The 18,112-nt window shown below is 32.4% G+C and overlaps 1 protein-coding gene across 1 annotated transcript; it reads left to right on the plus strand.

Moving 5' to 3' along the window:
* Window positions 1-2,463: 2,463 nt before the first annotated feature.
* Window positions 2,464-17,535, plus strand: LOC112030177 (uncharacterized). The gene is made up of 10 exons (XM_024062866.2): window positions 2,464-2,616; window positions 3,010-3,104; window positions 3,215-3,248; window positions 3,851-3,967; window positions 4,058-4,141; window positions 10,692-10,871; window positions 11,263-11,424; window positions 15,902-16,057; window positions 16,508-16,660; window positions 17,452-17,535. Exons 1-10 carry the CDS (start codon window positions 2,464-2,466, stop codon window positions 17,533-17,535), a joined length of 1,218 nt encoding a protein of 405 aa, XP_023918634.2.
* Window positions 17,536-18,112: the final 577 nt, after the last annotated feature.

An 18,112-nucleotide genomic window follows, 5' to 3' on the forward strand; every position in this document is an offset into this window, starting at 1 on the left:
TGGTCTATGTGGACTCTATCCAAAAAATTGATAAAGCAGTAGAAATAAAAGTTGATAAGAACAAATAAGTTACTGTTTCTATCTAAAAAACTACTACCACAACCAAGGATGGAGCTAATCTTTGACTGGGGGCCATGGCCCTAGAAAGCACCTAAGCGGCTCCAAGGTCGCCATACCGGAGTCCGACGCTTCGACTCTCCCTTTTTCTTTTTCTTTTTTTCTTTTTTTTGTGATTTGTGCCAATTCGGGCCGATTCCGACAGAAACGGGAACCGATACAGCCGAAATGGCCACCAAAACATGCCGATACAACCGATTCCAGCCGAAACGGCAACTGAAACAGACCGATACGGCCAATTCTGCTCGAAACAGCTGTCGAAACTGGCCGAAATGGGCAGTGGTTGCCATTCTTCTGCTTCATGTGGCCTTGTGAGAGGAAAAAAAAAAAAAAAAGAGAAGGAAGAAGAAGATGAGAAGACACAAAAAAATGGATGGAAGAAGAGTAAAGGTATCTAACAAAAGAATATAAATTAAGTAGTGGGAAAGTCAATTATTTCATGTGGGTGGGCTTGGGAATTGGAAAATGAGTAAAGCAACCTTCTTAAAATCTGGTTTTTTGTTTACAATTACCAAAAATATTGATTTTATTAAAAACAAATCATAAATAATTATTTTTTAATAATAAATTCTACCCTTTATTTGAATTTTTTAATATAAAAAATATTAGATTCACTATATAATTTTTAATAATTTTTTAATCGCTGCACCCGCACCCTACTTTTTTAAAATTTGCCCAGTCCCGCACCTGCACCCGAATTCGAAAATGCACCCATGCTTCATAGCCATGGCCCCTGGCTTTTGGGGAAATTTTTTTAATGTTAATGTACAGGTATAGGTATATTTAATGTTAATGTTCAATTAGCCCCCAAAAAAAAAAAATTTAATTTCGGAGCTATGTTACAACCAGGTCCCTCACAACACCCCATATATATGTTGTTTGTTATCTCATATGAGAAGATAAACTTAGAGATGAAGATGAGAGAGAAATTTCTCATTAACTGAATAAGGAAAGTGCAGCTCTGCTTATATATACAAGGAACAGAGCACTTGAATGAAAAAAAGTAAAAGCAATTAAAAACAAGCTTTTTAATTTTAACACAAATCACGTTCTGGTACTGCACTTTTTGGATTCTCAATATCAAAATTAGCCTAAATTCTCTCTCTTAATGACCAAAATATTGAAATTTTTTATTATAATTTTTTTTAATGTCCAAACTTTGCCCCCCCCCCCCCCCCCCCCCCCCCAACCTTCGGCTCTGGCTCCCTTGAATTAGATTACTATTAGAACTCTGTCCTTGAATTATACGACTCCCTTGAATTAGATTACTATTAGAACTCTGTGTACAATAATCCTACTTGGTTTTGGACACTAACACTTTTATATATAAATATATCAAGTGCTGTGGTTTTCTGCCGCTACAAATAGAGCTATAGAGATCTTTTGTGTGATCAAGCTACAGAGATCTTGTGAGGGGTGTTTGGGGGAAACAATAATAGAGACTTTGTGTGTGTGGTAACAACCATAAAGATGTTATTGGTAAGTACAGCACTTTGTATTTAAGAGATTTCTTTAGCTACTGTTAGCTTTTGTATTTAAAGATGATATTGGAAGTACATCACTTTGTAAGATAATATTGGTTAAGTACAGCACTTTGTTGGTATAAGAGGTTCTCTTTTGTGATGTACCAATCATTGGTATTTAAGAGATTACTTTAGCTAATGTTAGCTTTTGAGTTCTTTGCAGATTTGTTTGGTAGTTCTTTCTTTGGTTTGTACTCCTCTGCGACAATTCATTCTTATTTGGAGAGTTATTTGGGTGTATTTGGAATTTAGTTTTGTAACAGTGTCTCTACCCAAATTTGAAAATAGTAAAATTTATTCATCGTCGTCCGTGAACATTGGCTTGCTGAACCACGTAATTCTTATTGTATTTGTGTTTTTGGTTGATTTTCTTTGTTCCTAATATTTGTTTGGAACATAAAATATTTTCACAATCTAAATCATGGGGTTCTTTTTGCTGATTCTTAAGTAGAAGTCATGCGCCAATTACAAACAAAAAGGCAATTCTTTTTGCGCTTTATCGACTGGTTTTTTCTTTTCAATTTTCTTGTAGCTTACTTGATCTTCACTTCATTAAAAACATCCAAGAAAAGCTGAGAACTTGTTATTTATTGGCTTAAAAATTTGTATTCATAAGAGTTTTTCTTGATAATTTGTACTTCTTCTTGTTGACAAATAGGTACTTGGTTTTGATTTGCTTTATTGTTTTAGATTTGAATTTTCCTTCAGTTCTTTATTTCTTATTGTTACCTGGCATTGGATAGATTACTCATTTATTGCTTAAAAGCAGCTTTTGATTTCAACTTCATATTTCTTACATAAGCAGAAGTTACGGGGCGTTCCTATGGAAGTTGTTGATCATTGGGTGGAGCTCTGTGTTGAAGAATTTAGGAATGCTTCGTATGAAGATGATGCCAGAAATCGTTGCACAAGTTTGTTGGAGAATGTGGTGATATCCATCACCTCCAACGAACGTGCAAGAGCTATGGTTAACAATGTATGTATTATAACTCTCCTTTATTGTTTTTCCTTTCCTTTCCATTTTCTTTACTTTGGTAGATGAGAGATATTACAATTCACCTCCCAGCCATTTCACAATTCACTATAAAGACTCATCCTATTAGAAATTTCTTTGTGAATAGGTATTTAGTGAGACTTGTTAATGAAAAAATGTTGATGGAAGGTATTATAAAAAGGAGACTACCCTTATATTTCAATGGGGCCCCTAATATATTTGAAGAAACTTCTCTGTCCAAAGAGTTTTCTAATGGCATAAATTATAATATAGCTTGAAGTTCTACCTTATTATGTGATTTTCTCTACAAAGCATTTGAACAACATTAGCAGTAGGTATAGTTTAATTTCTTCAACTGTTTTAAAATTATCACAGCTGCGGGAAATGGTTGAAGAAGATGAACGTAAATTATTTACTCTCAAGCAAGAAATAGAGGCCGGAAATGAGCGTCAACGTGAACGTGAGAAAAAGTATGAAGATCAGAAGAGAGAGTCTGAAGAACAGAACTCGCAACATTTGAGGCAACTAAAACTGTTGCCCCAATACTGACCCCTCTGTATATTATCCTATATTTGGACAGAATTTCAGCCTATTTTCTATCCTCTTCTCAAATTGTATAATGATTCAATATTAGGAGAATAAATATTCAATACTATCTTCCAAATTTTAGGAGTTCAAATGTAACAATTGAAAGTTTGTATATTAAATTGCAATGAAGTCGTAAATTCTTATTTTACCAAGAATGATTTGTTTCCTTTTGAGGTTTTGTTTATTTATTGTGAATTTCACAATTCTAAAACATTTAATCTTGATATAAGATTATCTCCATTAGATAAATATGTGACCCACATATATACAGTTTATTCTAGTTATTATTTTATTATTATTATATATATATTTAGATTTATTTTATTTATTAATAATTAGAATGAATTATAAAAACTCATCCTATTATGAAATTTTTTATGAATAGAGGAGTTATTAAAAATGAAACTACCCGGCCGCTAAACTATAGGAAGTTTTTTTTTTTTTTTGGGAAATCTTAAGGAAGAAACTTGTGTACATCAAAATGTTTTCTAAAGGGATAAGTTATAGTCTTGAAGAGATCTATCTTATTATCTTATTTTGTGCTTCGCATTAAGGATTATTTGAATAACATTAGCACTTAGCAGGAGGTATGGTTTAATTTTTTTCAGCTGTTGTTAAATTTTCACAGGAAACAGAAGCACTTTTTCCGGAAGCACAACAACGTGAGCAACAACTTGAGTCCCGTTACCAACGACGTGAACAACAACTGGAGCCTTGTTACCAGGATCGGCTGAGAAGATTAGAGGTATAGCCTTGGGGTCGCTAATCTATTGCAAGGAAAAACTGGATAAGTTATATATGGTTTAATTTATTTAGCTGTTTAAAATTTTCACAGCAAAGGGAAGCACTTTTTCGGGAAGCATATGGACATGAGCAACAACGGGTGTCCCAGTACAAGAATCAGCTGAGAACATTAGAGGTATAGCTCACAAACCCCATAATTTCTTGACTCAAGAGTATATGATCTTATGTTTGGACATAATTTCAGCCATGTTTACCATGTCAGCAGCAGAGTGTTTCGTGACTATATATGTTTGTTGCATTTAATTAATTTTGCTAATCATAAAAACTGTGCATTTAGTCATTTGAATTGGATCATTGTTTTCTTTACAAACATTCCATGATTTAATTAACTATATGTATACTGTTGTTTCTAAATTTTCTCTAGTCTGATGACCATTGTTTGGTTTTATGATTCACTACTAGGCAAGGAATAATGAATTGGCAAGGAAACTACAACAGGCTCAGCCAAGGCAGAGATCCTATGCCCCTGATGTCTTCTGTTGAATCTTGGATACGTTAATTTGGCCTAATAGGTATATAATTAGTATGTTACTATGTGAGCAATTTATCTGTAGGCACTACAACTGGTATGTACTGTCCCCATTGGTCTGGGTGGGTTTTTTCCCTTTTATATTCAAACGGTAGGTAGTGATGAAAGACACATTTTAGATTCATTTGAATGCACCTTTATGGCTTGTTTGGAAGTTTAGAGAGGGAGGAGAGTAGAGGGGAGTAGAGGGAAGGGGAGTAGTGGGGAGGAGAGTAAAGGAGAATGATTCACCTCCACCTTATTTGGATGTTTTTAAAATTAGTAAGGGGGAAAGGAGTAATTAGTCCTTCCCCTTGTGTAATTTTGTTAATATAATAAGGGTAAATTAGGTAATTTATTTGGTCAATAGTTTATGTACTCTACTCCCCCTCCAAATCTCTCCAATTTGGGGGAATTAAAATTGGGGGGCTAGAGGGAGTCCAAACCCCTCCAAACTCCTCCAAACCCCTCCCCCTCATTCTTTAAAAAACTTCCAAACAAGGTAATTGCATTACTCTCCCTCCCTCTACTCTACTCCTCCTCCTTTTTTAAACATCCAAACATGCCATTAAGGATTACTTTTTTTTTTTTGCTGTTTGTGTCCTCAATTTCAATATTGAATCTCTTTTTTTTTTTTTGGTAAGTAATTTCAATATTCAAATTGATACACATCATAGCTGTTTGTAGGTTTATATGTTCAGAGATCAAATAAAGTACCTGTAGCAATATACCTTGATAAAGGGATTAGTGATGCTTAAATATCTCTCTGTTCTGGATTTTCTTTGGCTAAATACTTGGCAGTATTGCTTCAACAATGTGAGGCTATTGATATCACTTTTGTTATGCATCAATATCATTAATGGATGGTAGGATATTCATATTTAAGAGCTATCATTTCTCAACGCATTTATCATATTAATTTACTAATGATAATCCGTGTGTGTGTGTGTAGAGAGAGAGAGAGAGAGAGAGAGAGAGAGAGAGAGAGAATGATTAATCTATTTATATCAAAGAAAAAATTACAATGTTTGATGGACCAAGGAAATATTTTTAAAATTAACCATTTATATGAATGGTACAATACTTATAAAAATTAAAAGGAGAGATCTATAATTTATTTTGGGAACCAAAGCACACACTAAGTAATTGGGATGAAACTAACTAGCAAAAAGGGGCTAGGGGCCAGGGGCCTTGTTATTGAATTGACACCTTCTCATACATAAAGTGTTTGAGGGACTAGGGAAAATGAACTAGCTAAAAAGGACAATAAAAAACAAAGGCATTTTTAACTAGTCTTGAGATGACCCAATAAAAAGATTATTGATTTTTTTTTTTCTTTTCTTACTTGACCAATTTGAGCAACCAAGTACTAAATCTCAAATTGTATAATGATACAATATTAGGAGAATAATATTATTTTCTTTCACCTGACTTGTGAATCTCCGCTTTTAGATGTCAATGTTTGTAGGTCTTAAGAATATGATTTTTTTTTTTATTTACCAAAAAAATGGTTTTTTTTTTTTAATGATAACAATTAGGCTTTTAAAATACTAAAATGGTGAGAAATATTTCCTATAAAAAAATGGTTCAAAATTTTATTAGTTTTAGGGGTGACAATTATAATAAGTGCAATTTTAGAACCCAAGAAATGTGGGAATTGATATCTTGAAAATTTTAAATTTCCAATATATTAGTCAACCAAATATATATATTTTTAAAAAAGTGAAAACTTAATAAATGTCCTTAAAGGCATTGGTTTAGAAAATATTTTTAAATATTTTTTATAGGAAAAGAAAAACAACTGATTTTTTTTGACAATTTTTTATATTTTTCATGTAAGTGATATAAAAGCTTTACTAAAATTGTCTTTTAACAAAATGCCCTTAGGATACCTATTAACCTAACCATTTTATTGATTATTACATTTTTGTCAACTGAACATATAACAAGAAAAAAGAAGTGTTAGGGTCATATATATATATATATATATTGTGATGCCAAAACCGTTTCTAAAATCATATTTTCAATATAATTGAATTGTAATTTTAGCGTCTAAATTACGTTTAGATTTTGAAGATCTACGTTGGAGGCACAATAATTGGCTCAAGAATATGCTCAAAGAGAAGAGTTTCTAGTGCCTTGACTGCAACTCAATTGGTCATGCTTCATTAAATCTCGACTAGAAGCTTGCACCACTCGATTGATTGAAATGTGAGATTTTAGTTTTCTCATGTCATGACTGATGATGACCTAGAGACCTAAGAATGCTTGAACTAGAGTTCTAGGACATATTTAAAGTCTTATTAAGTCATCCTAAAGAAGTATAGAAGAGGTGAACTTGCTACGAATTAAGTTTTAGGTAAATTTTTGTGATATTCTTCCATTGTCATATTTCCATTTTACTATAGTGAATTTTTCAATTGTTGGAAAGCTATAAATCACCCATTGGGTTTTTCCTGTAAGGCTTTTCCCATTGTAACCATATCACCGTGTCAAAATTTATTTTTTGCTACACTTTATCTTCGCAATAAGGTTGCCACCATCATGAGTTAATTTGGACCATTGCATAATTGGTTAATTTAATGAAATTGGGAACTTTAGTAAAACCAACTAGGGTCTTAGAGCATTTGCATCAATATGTGTATGATAGAAAAATGTGTTAAATTTACATATTCAAGCATGAAAATCACCTACATCAATTAAGCTAAAAATGTGTAAATTTGCAAAATTGCTATAGTAACTGTGTAAATATACATTGCTACTATAGCTTTGTCTATCATTTAAAATGACAAAATTGCAAAATGCCCCTTTTGGGTAAACTAAGCAGCGTTTTGTCCTTTTTCTCAAACTAATTAGGGAAATGCCCCTCTTTTGAAAATCGAGTTTCTCAAAATCGATTTAGGCCCTATAGCGGCGTTTTTAAGGAGCCTATAGTGACATTTTCAGGACCTATTATAGCGTTTTGTTACTTAATTTATATAAAATCGAGTTATAGGTAAAAAAAAATTGCCTATAACTCGATTTATTGAAAGTCGAGTTACAAAACGTCACTATTGGTCTTTAAAAACGCCGCTATAGGGCTCGAGAATTTTTTTTTTTATAACTTGATTTTGAGAAAATCGAGTTTCAAAAAAGGGGCATTTCCCTAATTAGTTTGAGAAAGAGGGAAAAACGCTACTTAGTTTGCCCAAAAGTGGCATTTTGCAATTTTGTCCTCATTTAAAAAAAAAAAAATCACTCACCTCTTGTCTCATTGAATTCCTCTCTCTCTCTCTCTCTCTCTCTCTCTCTCTCTCTCTCTCTCTCTCTGAAGATAAGAATAAACAAAGAATGAAGCATGATTATTTAAGTGAAATAGAATATATAATAGATAATTTGATGTGGATGTTTTTGAAAAGTGATTGTGTAAAATAGAAAAATTTGGTTCTTATAGTAAATAGACATAAATTTTTGCACGAACTTATGCAAATGCTCTAAATTTCTCATCAAAAAGTAATAGTCCCTTAACCCATTTTTTATGATACTGCCAAATATGGAAAAATACAGAATGTCTTCATATAATATTTTTCATTGAAACAAACAGAAATAAATTTTTGCACAAACTAATGCAAATGCTCTAAATTTCTCTCCAAAAAGTAATCATCCCTTGACCCATTTTTCTATTACTACCAAATCTGGGAAAACACAGAATATCTTCATATAATGTTTTCCATCAAAACAAATGAAGCGCAAGGTTTCGTTCGTATCACTTGAATATATTTTCTAATCAAAAAATGTTTTCAAGTGAAAACATTTTCCTAAAAATAAAATATACTTTCATATGTTTGGTTGTGTTCATGAACATGCTCTAGAAATTTTATTTTTTACTACTTTCTCATATTTTCTCAACTCCTGAACAAATATATAATAAACAAATTCCATCCCAAAAGCCAAAAACAATAAAATAATATTGATAAAGAGAGACTAGTTTTTAGGGTGAGATCAACAATCGGTGGCAAGTTTGGTGACTAATGATTGGGGTTAGAATATCAGATGTTGACAGTGAGGGGTAGAGGTTAGGGCTGTCGAGTTTTGTATGAGATGTAAATTGGTTTGCCTAAAGATAGAGGATTAATTCATTTTACCTCTAAAATCAAGGGACTCAATTTCGTACCGGAAGCTATTTCAGTTTGGCTAGGAGAACGAAATATTTTGGTACCCGTTGATACTGATATACCGTTTTAGGATTACTGCTATTTATATATTTCTATACATACATACACACACACACACACACACACACACACACACACACACATATATATATATATATATATATATATATGTTTATATGTATTATTTATGTAAACATTAATTTATTAATTTTTATGTTTATCAACATAAAATTTAAAATCTACATATTTTATAAGCCTACATATTAGCTTAAGTACATTAACCAATATATTATATTAAAGAAAATGTTTTTTAATAATTTTCTTCAATTTTTTATATTTTTTATTGTACTGGCCGAAATGCCAATACCAATCGGTACGAGCTAGTATAGCCGAAATAGGCCAGTAAAATCCAGTATATTTTCTAGTACGTTTTGGAGGTGTACTAGTACTGGTTTAATGGCTAGTACAGTATATTTCTTCAGTAAGGCCAGTACTGTATGGGATTGAGTTCCTTGACTAAAATGCCCCAAAATTTTACAATCAATTAACAACAATTTTCAGGTTTGACCAACATTTTCAACAAAAGGGACATGCTATATCTAAAACATACAAAATTTGGTAAATATCATAAAGCAGATGTCATCACAGCAAACACTTGAAATTAAGAAGAAAATATTTTTGGGTGAAAGAAACACATCCTAACTATCAATCATACCTAAGTAATGCTACACAATAAAATTTTTTTAACATTTTTAGCCGCGGTTGGATTGGTAATTTCTTAGTCGTTTTCATTTGGATTTACTATTAATATTACCTTTTTACCTAAAAGAACAACTTGCCTTCTCAACGGTGAATTTTTTTTTTTTAACTCTAAACTTATTGATTGACCCACTATATGATAATAATTCATTGATGGACCCATTCTTTTAAAGGCATTGATTCTTAAACACACCTTATTGTACATCTTTCATACACATGCATTATCACTATTTTCATGTTTTAATTTTTAAATGTGGACCTATCAGAATAAATAAATGTGGACATCAATAAAAGATGTGGATTTTTTTTTTTCTATGAAAGAAAAAATGGGTAGGGGGGACTTGCGTTGGTGCCTTCCACGTGGGAGTGTCCATAATGAAATTGTGAACATTGTGCTAACTTATAAAAAGTGTGAGAACAATTATAAAAATAATTCTCCATTGGTTGATCAGTTTGACCGCAGCTGACAAAAAAGCCAAAACCCAAAGGAGCGGGAAGTAACTAACTTAACTAAAAATAACTACTTAAGTCAGTCCGTTTATAAGAGTCAGAGCCTCTCTCATAAAGACTCACTCTTCTTCACCTTTTTCCTCTCATTGCGAAGAGCACTCAGAATTCTCAATTCTCAAACCAGATTTGCTGTTAGCTCCCAGATCTCAATCTTTCAAAACCGAACTTCTCTCTCAAGGGTACTCTCATACGATTCCAACTCTTTAAATTTCACAGTCAAAATCATGTGTTTATTGATTTTCTTCATAGTATTACAATTCTTTAAAGTTCATAGTATTACAATTCTTTATGCACCATATCGACTGCTTCTTTCTTTTTTTTCTCTTTCTTTTTAATTTTAATATTTCTTGTAGTTTACTTGAACTTGACTTGATTAGAAACGTCCAAGAAATGCAGAGAGCTTGTTATTTATTGGCTTAAAATTTGTACAGAAAAGAGTTTTTCTTGATAGTTTTTGTGTGTTCCAAATGAGAAATTAGAGATTGTTTAGAAATTAAACGTCTTTTCTTTTTCTTCGTAAACAAACGTAGAATAAAGATAGCTTATTTTCCAATTTTTTTTCAATTATGCTACACTTGTTTTGTTTTCTTTTAGATAATCTCTTACAGGGTTTCTACATGTTTGATTTGCTTTATTTTTTGTAGCTGAATCTTGCTTCAGTTCTTTCTTTCTTAATGTTATTGGCATTGGATTACTCATTTATTGTTTAAACTTGATATTTCTTACATTAACAGAAGTTCCAGAACGCTCCCATGGACGATTTGGATTATTTCGATGTTGATCCTTGGGTGGAGAACTGTGTTAGAGAAATGCAGAATTCCTTGAATGAACATCAGGCCAGAGCTCGTAGTAGAAGATTGTTGGAGGCTTTCATCACAACCTATAGTAAACTAGCATGGAGTAATGCTGAATCTGTGGGTTCTCATTGCGAAAATGTATTGTTCTTTCCCTTCCTTTTTCTTTACTTTGGTAGATAGGAGAAATGTATTTTATTTATTCCTGAAAGAAAAATATATATTTAATAGTTAGAGTGAGTAATAGATAAAGACTCACCCCATTAGGAATTTCTTTACAGATAGGTATTTAGTGAGATTTGATATTGAAAATTCCTTGATGGAAGGAGTTTATAAAATGGAGACTATCCTTAATATATAGGAAGAAATTTCTGTCCATCAAAGGACTTTCTAATGGGATAATTTATAGGCTTGAGATCTATCTTATTCTGTGTTTTTCTCTACAAATTATTTGAACAATATTAGCAGAAGGTATAGTTTAATTTCTTCTGATGTTTTAAAATTCTCACAGTTGCAGGGACTGATTGAAGGAGCTCGTATGCAAATTAATAATCTCAAGCAAGCACAGGAAGCCCAACTTGAACGTGAGAAAGAGCTTGAAAATCGGAACTTGGAGGTGCAATATCTGAAGCAACTGGTGCCCGAATACCAGAGTCGGCTGAGAGCATTAGAGGTTTAGCTCACGCACCCCATATATGCTTGTTTTACCATGATGCTTGAAGGTTGTTTTAATTGATAGTTTTGTTTCCATTTTATTGATCACTGGGAAAAGAAAGACCCCATGTTGTTTGTTTGTCTGTTTTGGTGTGAGTAGGTACAAAAAGATTAGGGTAAAAAGATAAAGAGGACTTTACAGTATACACTTTGTTTAAAGAAGGGGAAAATTGGGTCTTTAAAAGAAATGGAATGGAAAGCCTGTTTGGGTGATATTGCTTCAAATAGATTCACTTAATATTGGGTTTCTTTCTTTTAAGACTTGTGTGAGCTTTATTTTGAGAGGTAACAAATTACCGAATATATCCAGCCACTTGGGGTTGATGTCTCAAGTGTTAAGGGGTGGGCTGGAATTGCTGTAGATCTTTAAGTTCAAACCATACTCTGGTGGGCATGGTGGAACTAGTGCTACCAGCTCTACTTGTAAGCTTTTCTGATTGTTTATATGGTATAGATTCAAGAATTTGCGTAGGACAGCTGTGGTCAACACGTGTGGTGAGATTAGCCAAATAGGTAGCTTGCTTGGTACTGGCTCTTCGATTGGCTAAAAGAAATTGCCCATTAACCCAATTTTTTTGGGCGCAATTTGGATGCATAAGCATTACACAAACAAAACTAAATTCAGCCTCTGTATATTGTCTGATGTTTTCCATGTCAGCAGCAGAGTGTTCAGTGGCTATATATGCTGTTCATTCGAAAGAAATTAATTGTGCATTAATAATTTTGATTGAATCCTTGCTTTCCTTATAGTCATTGCATCATTTGCATGATTTCAATTAACTATATGTCTACTGTTTGTTTTCTAATTTTTCTCTAGTCTGATGACAATTTTTTGTTTTTATGATGCACTACCAGGAGGAAAAAAATGAATTGACAATGCAACTACAACAGGCTCAGCAAAGCAACTCCAACCCAAGGGGCTTCCGTGCACCCTGATGTCTTCTATCGATTCTTGGATACGTTAATTTGGCCTAATGGATGTTTAGATAGTATGTTAGTATGTGAGTGCTTTCAACTGCTGTGAAAATGGTTGTGCTATTTATCTGTGGGCACTAGAAATAGTCTGCTGTCCCAATTTCTCTGCGGGGGTTTCCTGATCCTCTCTTATGTTCAAATGGTAGACAGTGATAAAAGACACATTTAGTTTCATTTGAATACACCACCATTAAGGATTACTTCTCTTTACAGTTCGTGTTCTTGATTTCAATATTGAACCTTTTTTGGTAAATAATTTCAATATTGAAATTGATGCACATCATCGGTGTTTGTAGGTATAAGTGACTTCAAGATCAAATAAAGTAATTGTAAAAATACACCTTTATAAAGAGATTAGTGGTGCTTAAATATCTCTTTCTGGTTTTCTTTGGCTGAATACTTGGCAATTAATATTGCTTAAATATATGAGGCACCCTCTTTTGGGTATGCAGGTACTAAGAGTCCTCTCACTACCAACCAGCAGACATCATCTAGCTGGGTTCATTACCATAACTTTTATTATACACCAATATTATAACCTATTATCTCAACCATTGTGAAATTTGTTGTAGATTTATATTTTTTTTATTATTGCTTTGCACCTCTCTAATGGTTTCTCCCCTGCCTTCAAAAGGTTTGAGAAAAATATACCCAATTTTGTAAGTGATCTTGGCAAAATGACATCTACTTCCATCTTACAAAGATAGCATAGATTTTAAACCATTTATAAATAGTAGGATATTCATATTAGAAAAGCTCTCATGTCTGGTCTATATAGTACGAATTTACAAATGAATACTTTGTTTATGTCAAACAAAAAAAAAAATTACACTGTATGACCAACTTCTAATTGAAAGAAGAGATTTAACTGGTGAAACCAGCCAGCAAAAAAGAAAGGAAAAAAAAAAAACGAAGGTGTTTTCAATAAATCTTGAGATACAAATACAAATATGATTTAATTTGGCGGGAGTTATTTCTTAATTCGTGAAAATTTTAAATTCTCACCTGAAATTTCTATCAACCAAATTAGTGAAAGAAGTAATATTTATACAATTTCCATCAACCAAATATATATAGAACTGGGGTGGAAAATTGGTGAGAATTATTTTCTTCCCAGGCTACAAAATATTTTTCCCTCCAAATAGGCAGAAAATTGAGAGGAATGTAGGGTAAGAATGCAAGAACTATTGTATCCCTCCTATGCTTTTTATATGATAGGGTTTTTTTTTTTTTTTTAGAAGAGGGATGATATAATAATTAATTACAAATCACAAGCATTTTTTTTCCTGTCAAAACATTGGACAAATACATTATTTTTTCTTCCTCATATTTTTGTCCTTCCTATCAAATACATTTTTTTATAGACAAAGTTTAGCTACAAAATTGGTTGTAGCCTTAGGCTACAAACTCGTTTAATAAAATAAATATTACTGCATATTTTGAAAATCTAACCATTGAATTATATGTACTTTACACTCTTAATGCACATGTCAATTTTTGTGTCAATCGGATATCATATACTATAAAATCTATAATCTTATATTTTATGCATAATTTTAAATTACAAAAACTTGCAATTTAAAAATTTATTGATGACATAACTATCGATCTTTAATTTTCTTGAAATTTTGCAAACATGGAGGATGTAAGAAGAAGATGCAATCCAATGTTGGATTTGTCAAAATTCACCTCCAATAAAAAGATATTGAGTGAGTTTGTAGCCTAAGACTACAATCGATTTTGTAGTTAAACTTTGTCCTTTTTTTATTACTTTCCCACATTTTTTCAACTCACAAACAAATATATAATAAACAATTTCCATCCCAAAAAAATCCAAATTAATAAAAAAAAAAAATATGTCAATAGAAAAAGAAGTTGAGAGAGAGAGCCTAGTTTTTGGGGTGAATCAATGATTGGTGTCAATGGCAAGATTGACGATGGGTGATGAGGGCGAGAATATTAGTTGCCAATTGTAGGGTGTGGGGGTGGAGGTTGGAGTTGATGAGTTTTAAGTGATGTGTAAAATGTTTTTCCTAAAATTAGAGGTGTAAATTATTTTACTCCACATTGCCCAAAATTTGCAGTCAACAAGTTGGCCAACATTTCCTGTGATACCAAACACTTGAAATTGAAAAAATAATTAATTGAAAAATATTTTTAGGTAAAACAAACGTAGCCTAATTATCAGCCATACCCTAATAATGATATAATGATACTGGTTAACATCACTATTTTACCAACAACAAAAAAATAACTTGTCATCTCAATTTCAACTGCTATGAATTTTTTTTTTTTTATAAATTCTAGACTTATTGATTGATCCATTATATGATAATAATTCTTTGATTGACCCATTTTTTTAAGGGTACATATCATCTTCCTATTAGAAGTTGAAGCCTAAGGCTCCAAATATGTTTGGAGTCAATCTTTTTTCCTTCTTTTCATATGTTTCCTATCAAATACATGAAATGAAAAAATATCATCTTTCAATAACTATAAACCCAATTTTTCCTTTTTTTTTTTTTTTTTTTTTGGTTAAAAAATTGGTTAGAGAAGGGCGATCAAAGTGACTTCCCTACCTGGACATAACTATAGTGGCTTCCAACTATGGTAGCATTACCTTTTCACACACATATACACTAAGATTAGGTTAGAGTATAATTTTTATTTTGTATTAAAAAAAAAAAAAAAACAAAACAAAAAAGTTATTCTTAAATGCTAACGTGGCTAAAATTTCCGTTGTTGATTACTCTGACCACAGCTGACAAAAAAGCCAAAATCAGAAGGAGCGGGAAGTAACTAACTTAACTAATTTCCTCAGACCGTTTATAAAAGCCTATAGCTTCGTAGACTTCACTCTTCTTCACCTTTTTCCTCAATTGCGCTATTCAAACGAAAAGCTCTCAAATTTCTCAATCTCACAAACCAGAGTCGCTGTTAGCTCTCAGATCGTAATCTCTCAAACCAGACTTCTCTCTCTCAAGGGTACTCTTTTTTTCTTCATTCTTTTTCTTTTTTATTAGAAACGTCCAAGAAAAGCTGAGAGCTTGTTATTCATTGGCTTAAAATTTTGATTTCAAAGAACCATAAGAGTTTTTCTTGATAGTTTTTGACTTCTTGTTTGGTTTGCAAGAAGACTGAGGAAAGAAAAAAGAAACTAGTTTTGTGGGTTACTTGGTTTTTTTTTTTAACCACTGTCTTCCAAATGAGAAATTAGAGATAGACTAAAAATTATATGCTTTTCTTTTTCTTATCCAACTTTTTCTTAGTAAAAAAACATAGCATAAAGAAAGCTCCTTTTTCCATATTTTACATTGATGCTACACTTTCTTTTGGATAATATCTTATGGGGTTTCTACTATTTTGATTTGCTTTATAGTTTTTTGGACTTGGAATTTTGTTATTGGCATTGGATTACTCATTTATTGCTTAAAATCACCTGATATTTCTTATAAAAACAGAAGTTACAGAACGCTGCCATGGACAGTATTGATGATTGGGTGGAGCGCAGTATCAGTGAATGGAAGACCACCTTCAATGAACGTATCGCCAGAGCTCGTTGTAGAAAATTGATTGAGGAAATCGTGACATATATCCGTGACCGTGTACGCCCTGTGGTTAGCAATGTATTATAATTCCCCTTAATGTTCTTTCCTTTCCTTTTTCTTTTCTTTGGTAGATATGGGCAGCGTCCAAATGGGGCTAGCGTAAAGACGGTTTGAATATAGCAATTGGTAGTTTGTGTATTGATCTCAAAAAAAAAAAAAAAAAGTTTTGTGTATTAAATTGAAATAAATTCGAATTACAAGGGAGTAAAATGTATTATACCCTTAAATCTAATAATGGCTTGTTTTCTTTTTAGGCTTTGTTTACATATTGTCAATTTTTCAATTTTAGGAAAATGTGGTGTATATGTAACTTACATATGTGGAGTATATTATTGTAGTTTAATTTGTTAGTTGAAGACATGATTTCAAAACACTACCCTTTGCTTTTCTCTACAGATTATTTAAACAACATTAGCAGGAGGTATAGTTTAATTTCTTCTGCTGTTTAAATTCTCACAGCTGCAGGGACAAATTGATACACTTAATCGGGAAATTAGAAATCTCAGGCGAGAAGTTCATGGACTTAATCAGCGAAACGGATCTCTCAAAACGGAGTTGGAACAACTGAGGGAACAGGTGTCCGGGTACCAGAATCAGCAGAGAACATTAGAGGTTCATCTCGCAAACCCCATATATGCTTCTTTCTCTATGATGCTTGGAGGGTTTTTTTTTTTTTTTTTTTTTTTTTTGGGGGGGGGGGGGGGGGGTGTTGTTCTCTTAATACGTAATTTTGTTTCCCATTTAGTTCTTCATTGGAAAAAGAATGACCCCATGTTGTTTGTTTGACTGTTTTGGCGTTAGTAGGTACAAAAAAATTAGGGTAAAAAAGTAAAGGACTTACAGTTTACACTTTTTTTGAATAAGGGAAAAATTGGGTCTTTACTCTTTAATAGAAATTGAATGGAAAGCTCAGTTTCTATAGAGGATAGAATGAAGGAAATGAAGGGTGATTTTGCTTGAAATTGACTTACTTAATATTGGGTTTCTTCCATTTAAGACTTGTGTGAGCTTTATTTTAGACTTGCTTGAATTTGTGTAGGATAGCTGTGGCTGTCAATGCATGAGGTGAGATTAGCCAAATAGTCAGTTTGCTTGGCTACTGGCTATTTGATTGGAGCAAGGGCCATAGCAGATGATGGCTAAAAGAAATTGGCTATTAACACAAACAAAACTAAAGAACTTATGTTAAAAAGGTGATCACCATAAGTAAATGCTAGGCTGGTTGCACTGAATTTCAGCCTCTGTAAATGTTCATAAAAATTGTGCAATTAGTGTTCCTACATTAATAATATTGATTGAATTTTTGCTTTCCTTATAGTAATTGCATGATTTCAATTAACTATATCTCTACTGTTGTTTTCTAAATTTTCTCTAGTCTGATAACTATTTATGATGCATACCAGGTGGAAAATAATGTATTGGCAGAGCGACTACAACAGACTCAGCAAAGCAACTCCAACAGAAGGCTGCGCACCCATGCACCCTGATGTCTTCTAATTATTCTTGGATGTGTTAATTTGGCCTAATGGGTGCATAATTAGTATGTTAGTACGTGAGTGCTTTCAACTGCTGTGGAAAAGGTTGTGCTACTTATCTGTAGGCATTACAAATGGTCTGCTGTCCCAGCAATTGCTTTGCGGGGAGTCTCCTCTCTTTTATATTCAAATGGTAGGCAGTGACGAAAGATGAATTTCGTTTCATTTGAATACACCATTAAGGATTACTTCTCTTTTCGATCTGTTTGTTTCCCTGATTTCCATTTTGAACCTCTTTTTTGGTAAGTAATTTCAATATTGAAATTGATGCACATCATAGATGTTTGTAGGTTTATGTGTTCAGAGATCAGATAAAATAATTGTAGTAAAGCAAATACACCTTTATAAAGATATTAGTTGAGCTTAAATATCTCTCTGTTTCTGGTTTCCTTTGGCTGAATACTAAGCAATATTGCCTAAATTTATGCCATAGACTCAATAAATTTCACAACATTTGAGGTCATTGACATTGCTTTTATTGTACCAATATTATATTCTATCATCTCAACAGTTATGAATTGTGTTGTAT

This window comes from Quercus suber, unplaced genomic scaffold (assembly GCF_002906115.3).
Source record: "Quercus suber isolate HL8 unplaced genomic scaffold, Cork oak 2.0 scaffold_461, whole genome shotgun sequence".
NCBI classification, from domain to species: Eukaryota; Viridiplantae; Streptophyta; class Magnoliopsida; order Fagales; family Fagaceae; genus Quercus; species Quercus suber.

Coding starts and splice junctions, on each gene's coding strand:
- LOC112030177 (XM_024062866.2), top strand. CDS start 2,464: ATGGAAGTTGTTGATCATTGGGTGGAGCTCTGTGTTGAAGAATTTAGG. Junction 2,617..3,009: donor CAAGAGCTATGGTTAACAAT/GTATGTATTATA, acceptor AAATTATCACAG/CTGCGGGAAATGGTTGAAGA. Junction 16,661..17,451: donor ATCAGCAGAGAACATTAGAG/GTTCATCTCGCA, acceptor GATGCATACCAG/GTGGAAAATAATGTATTGGC.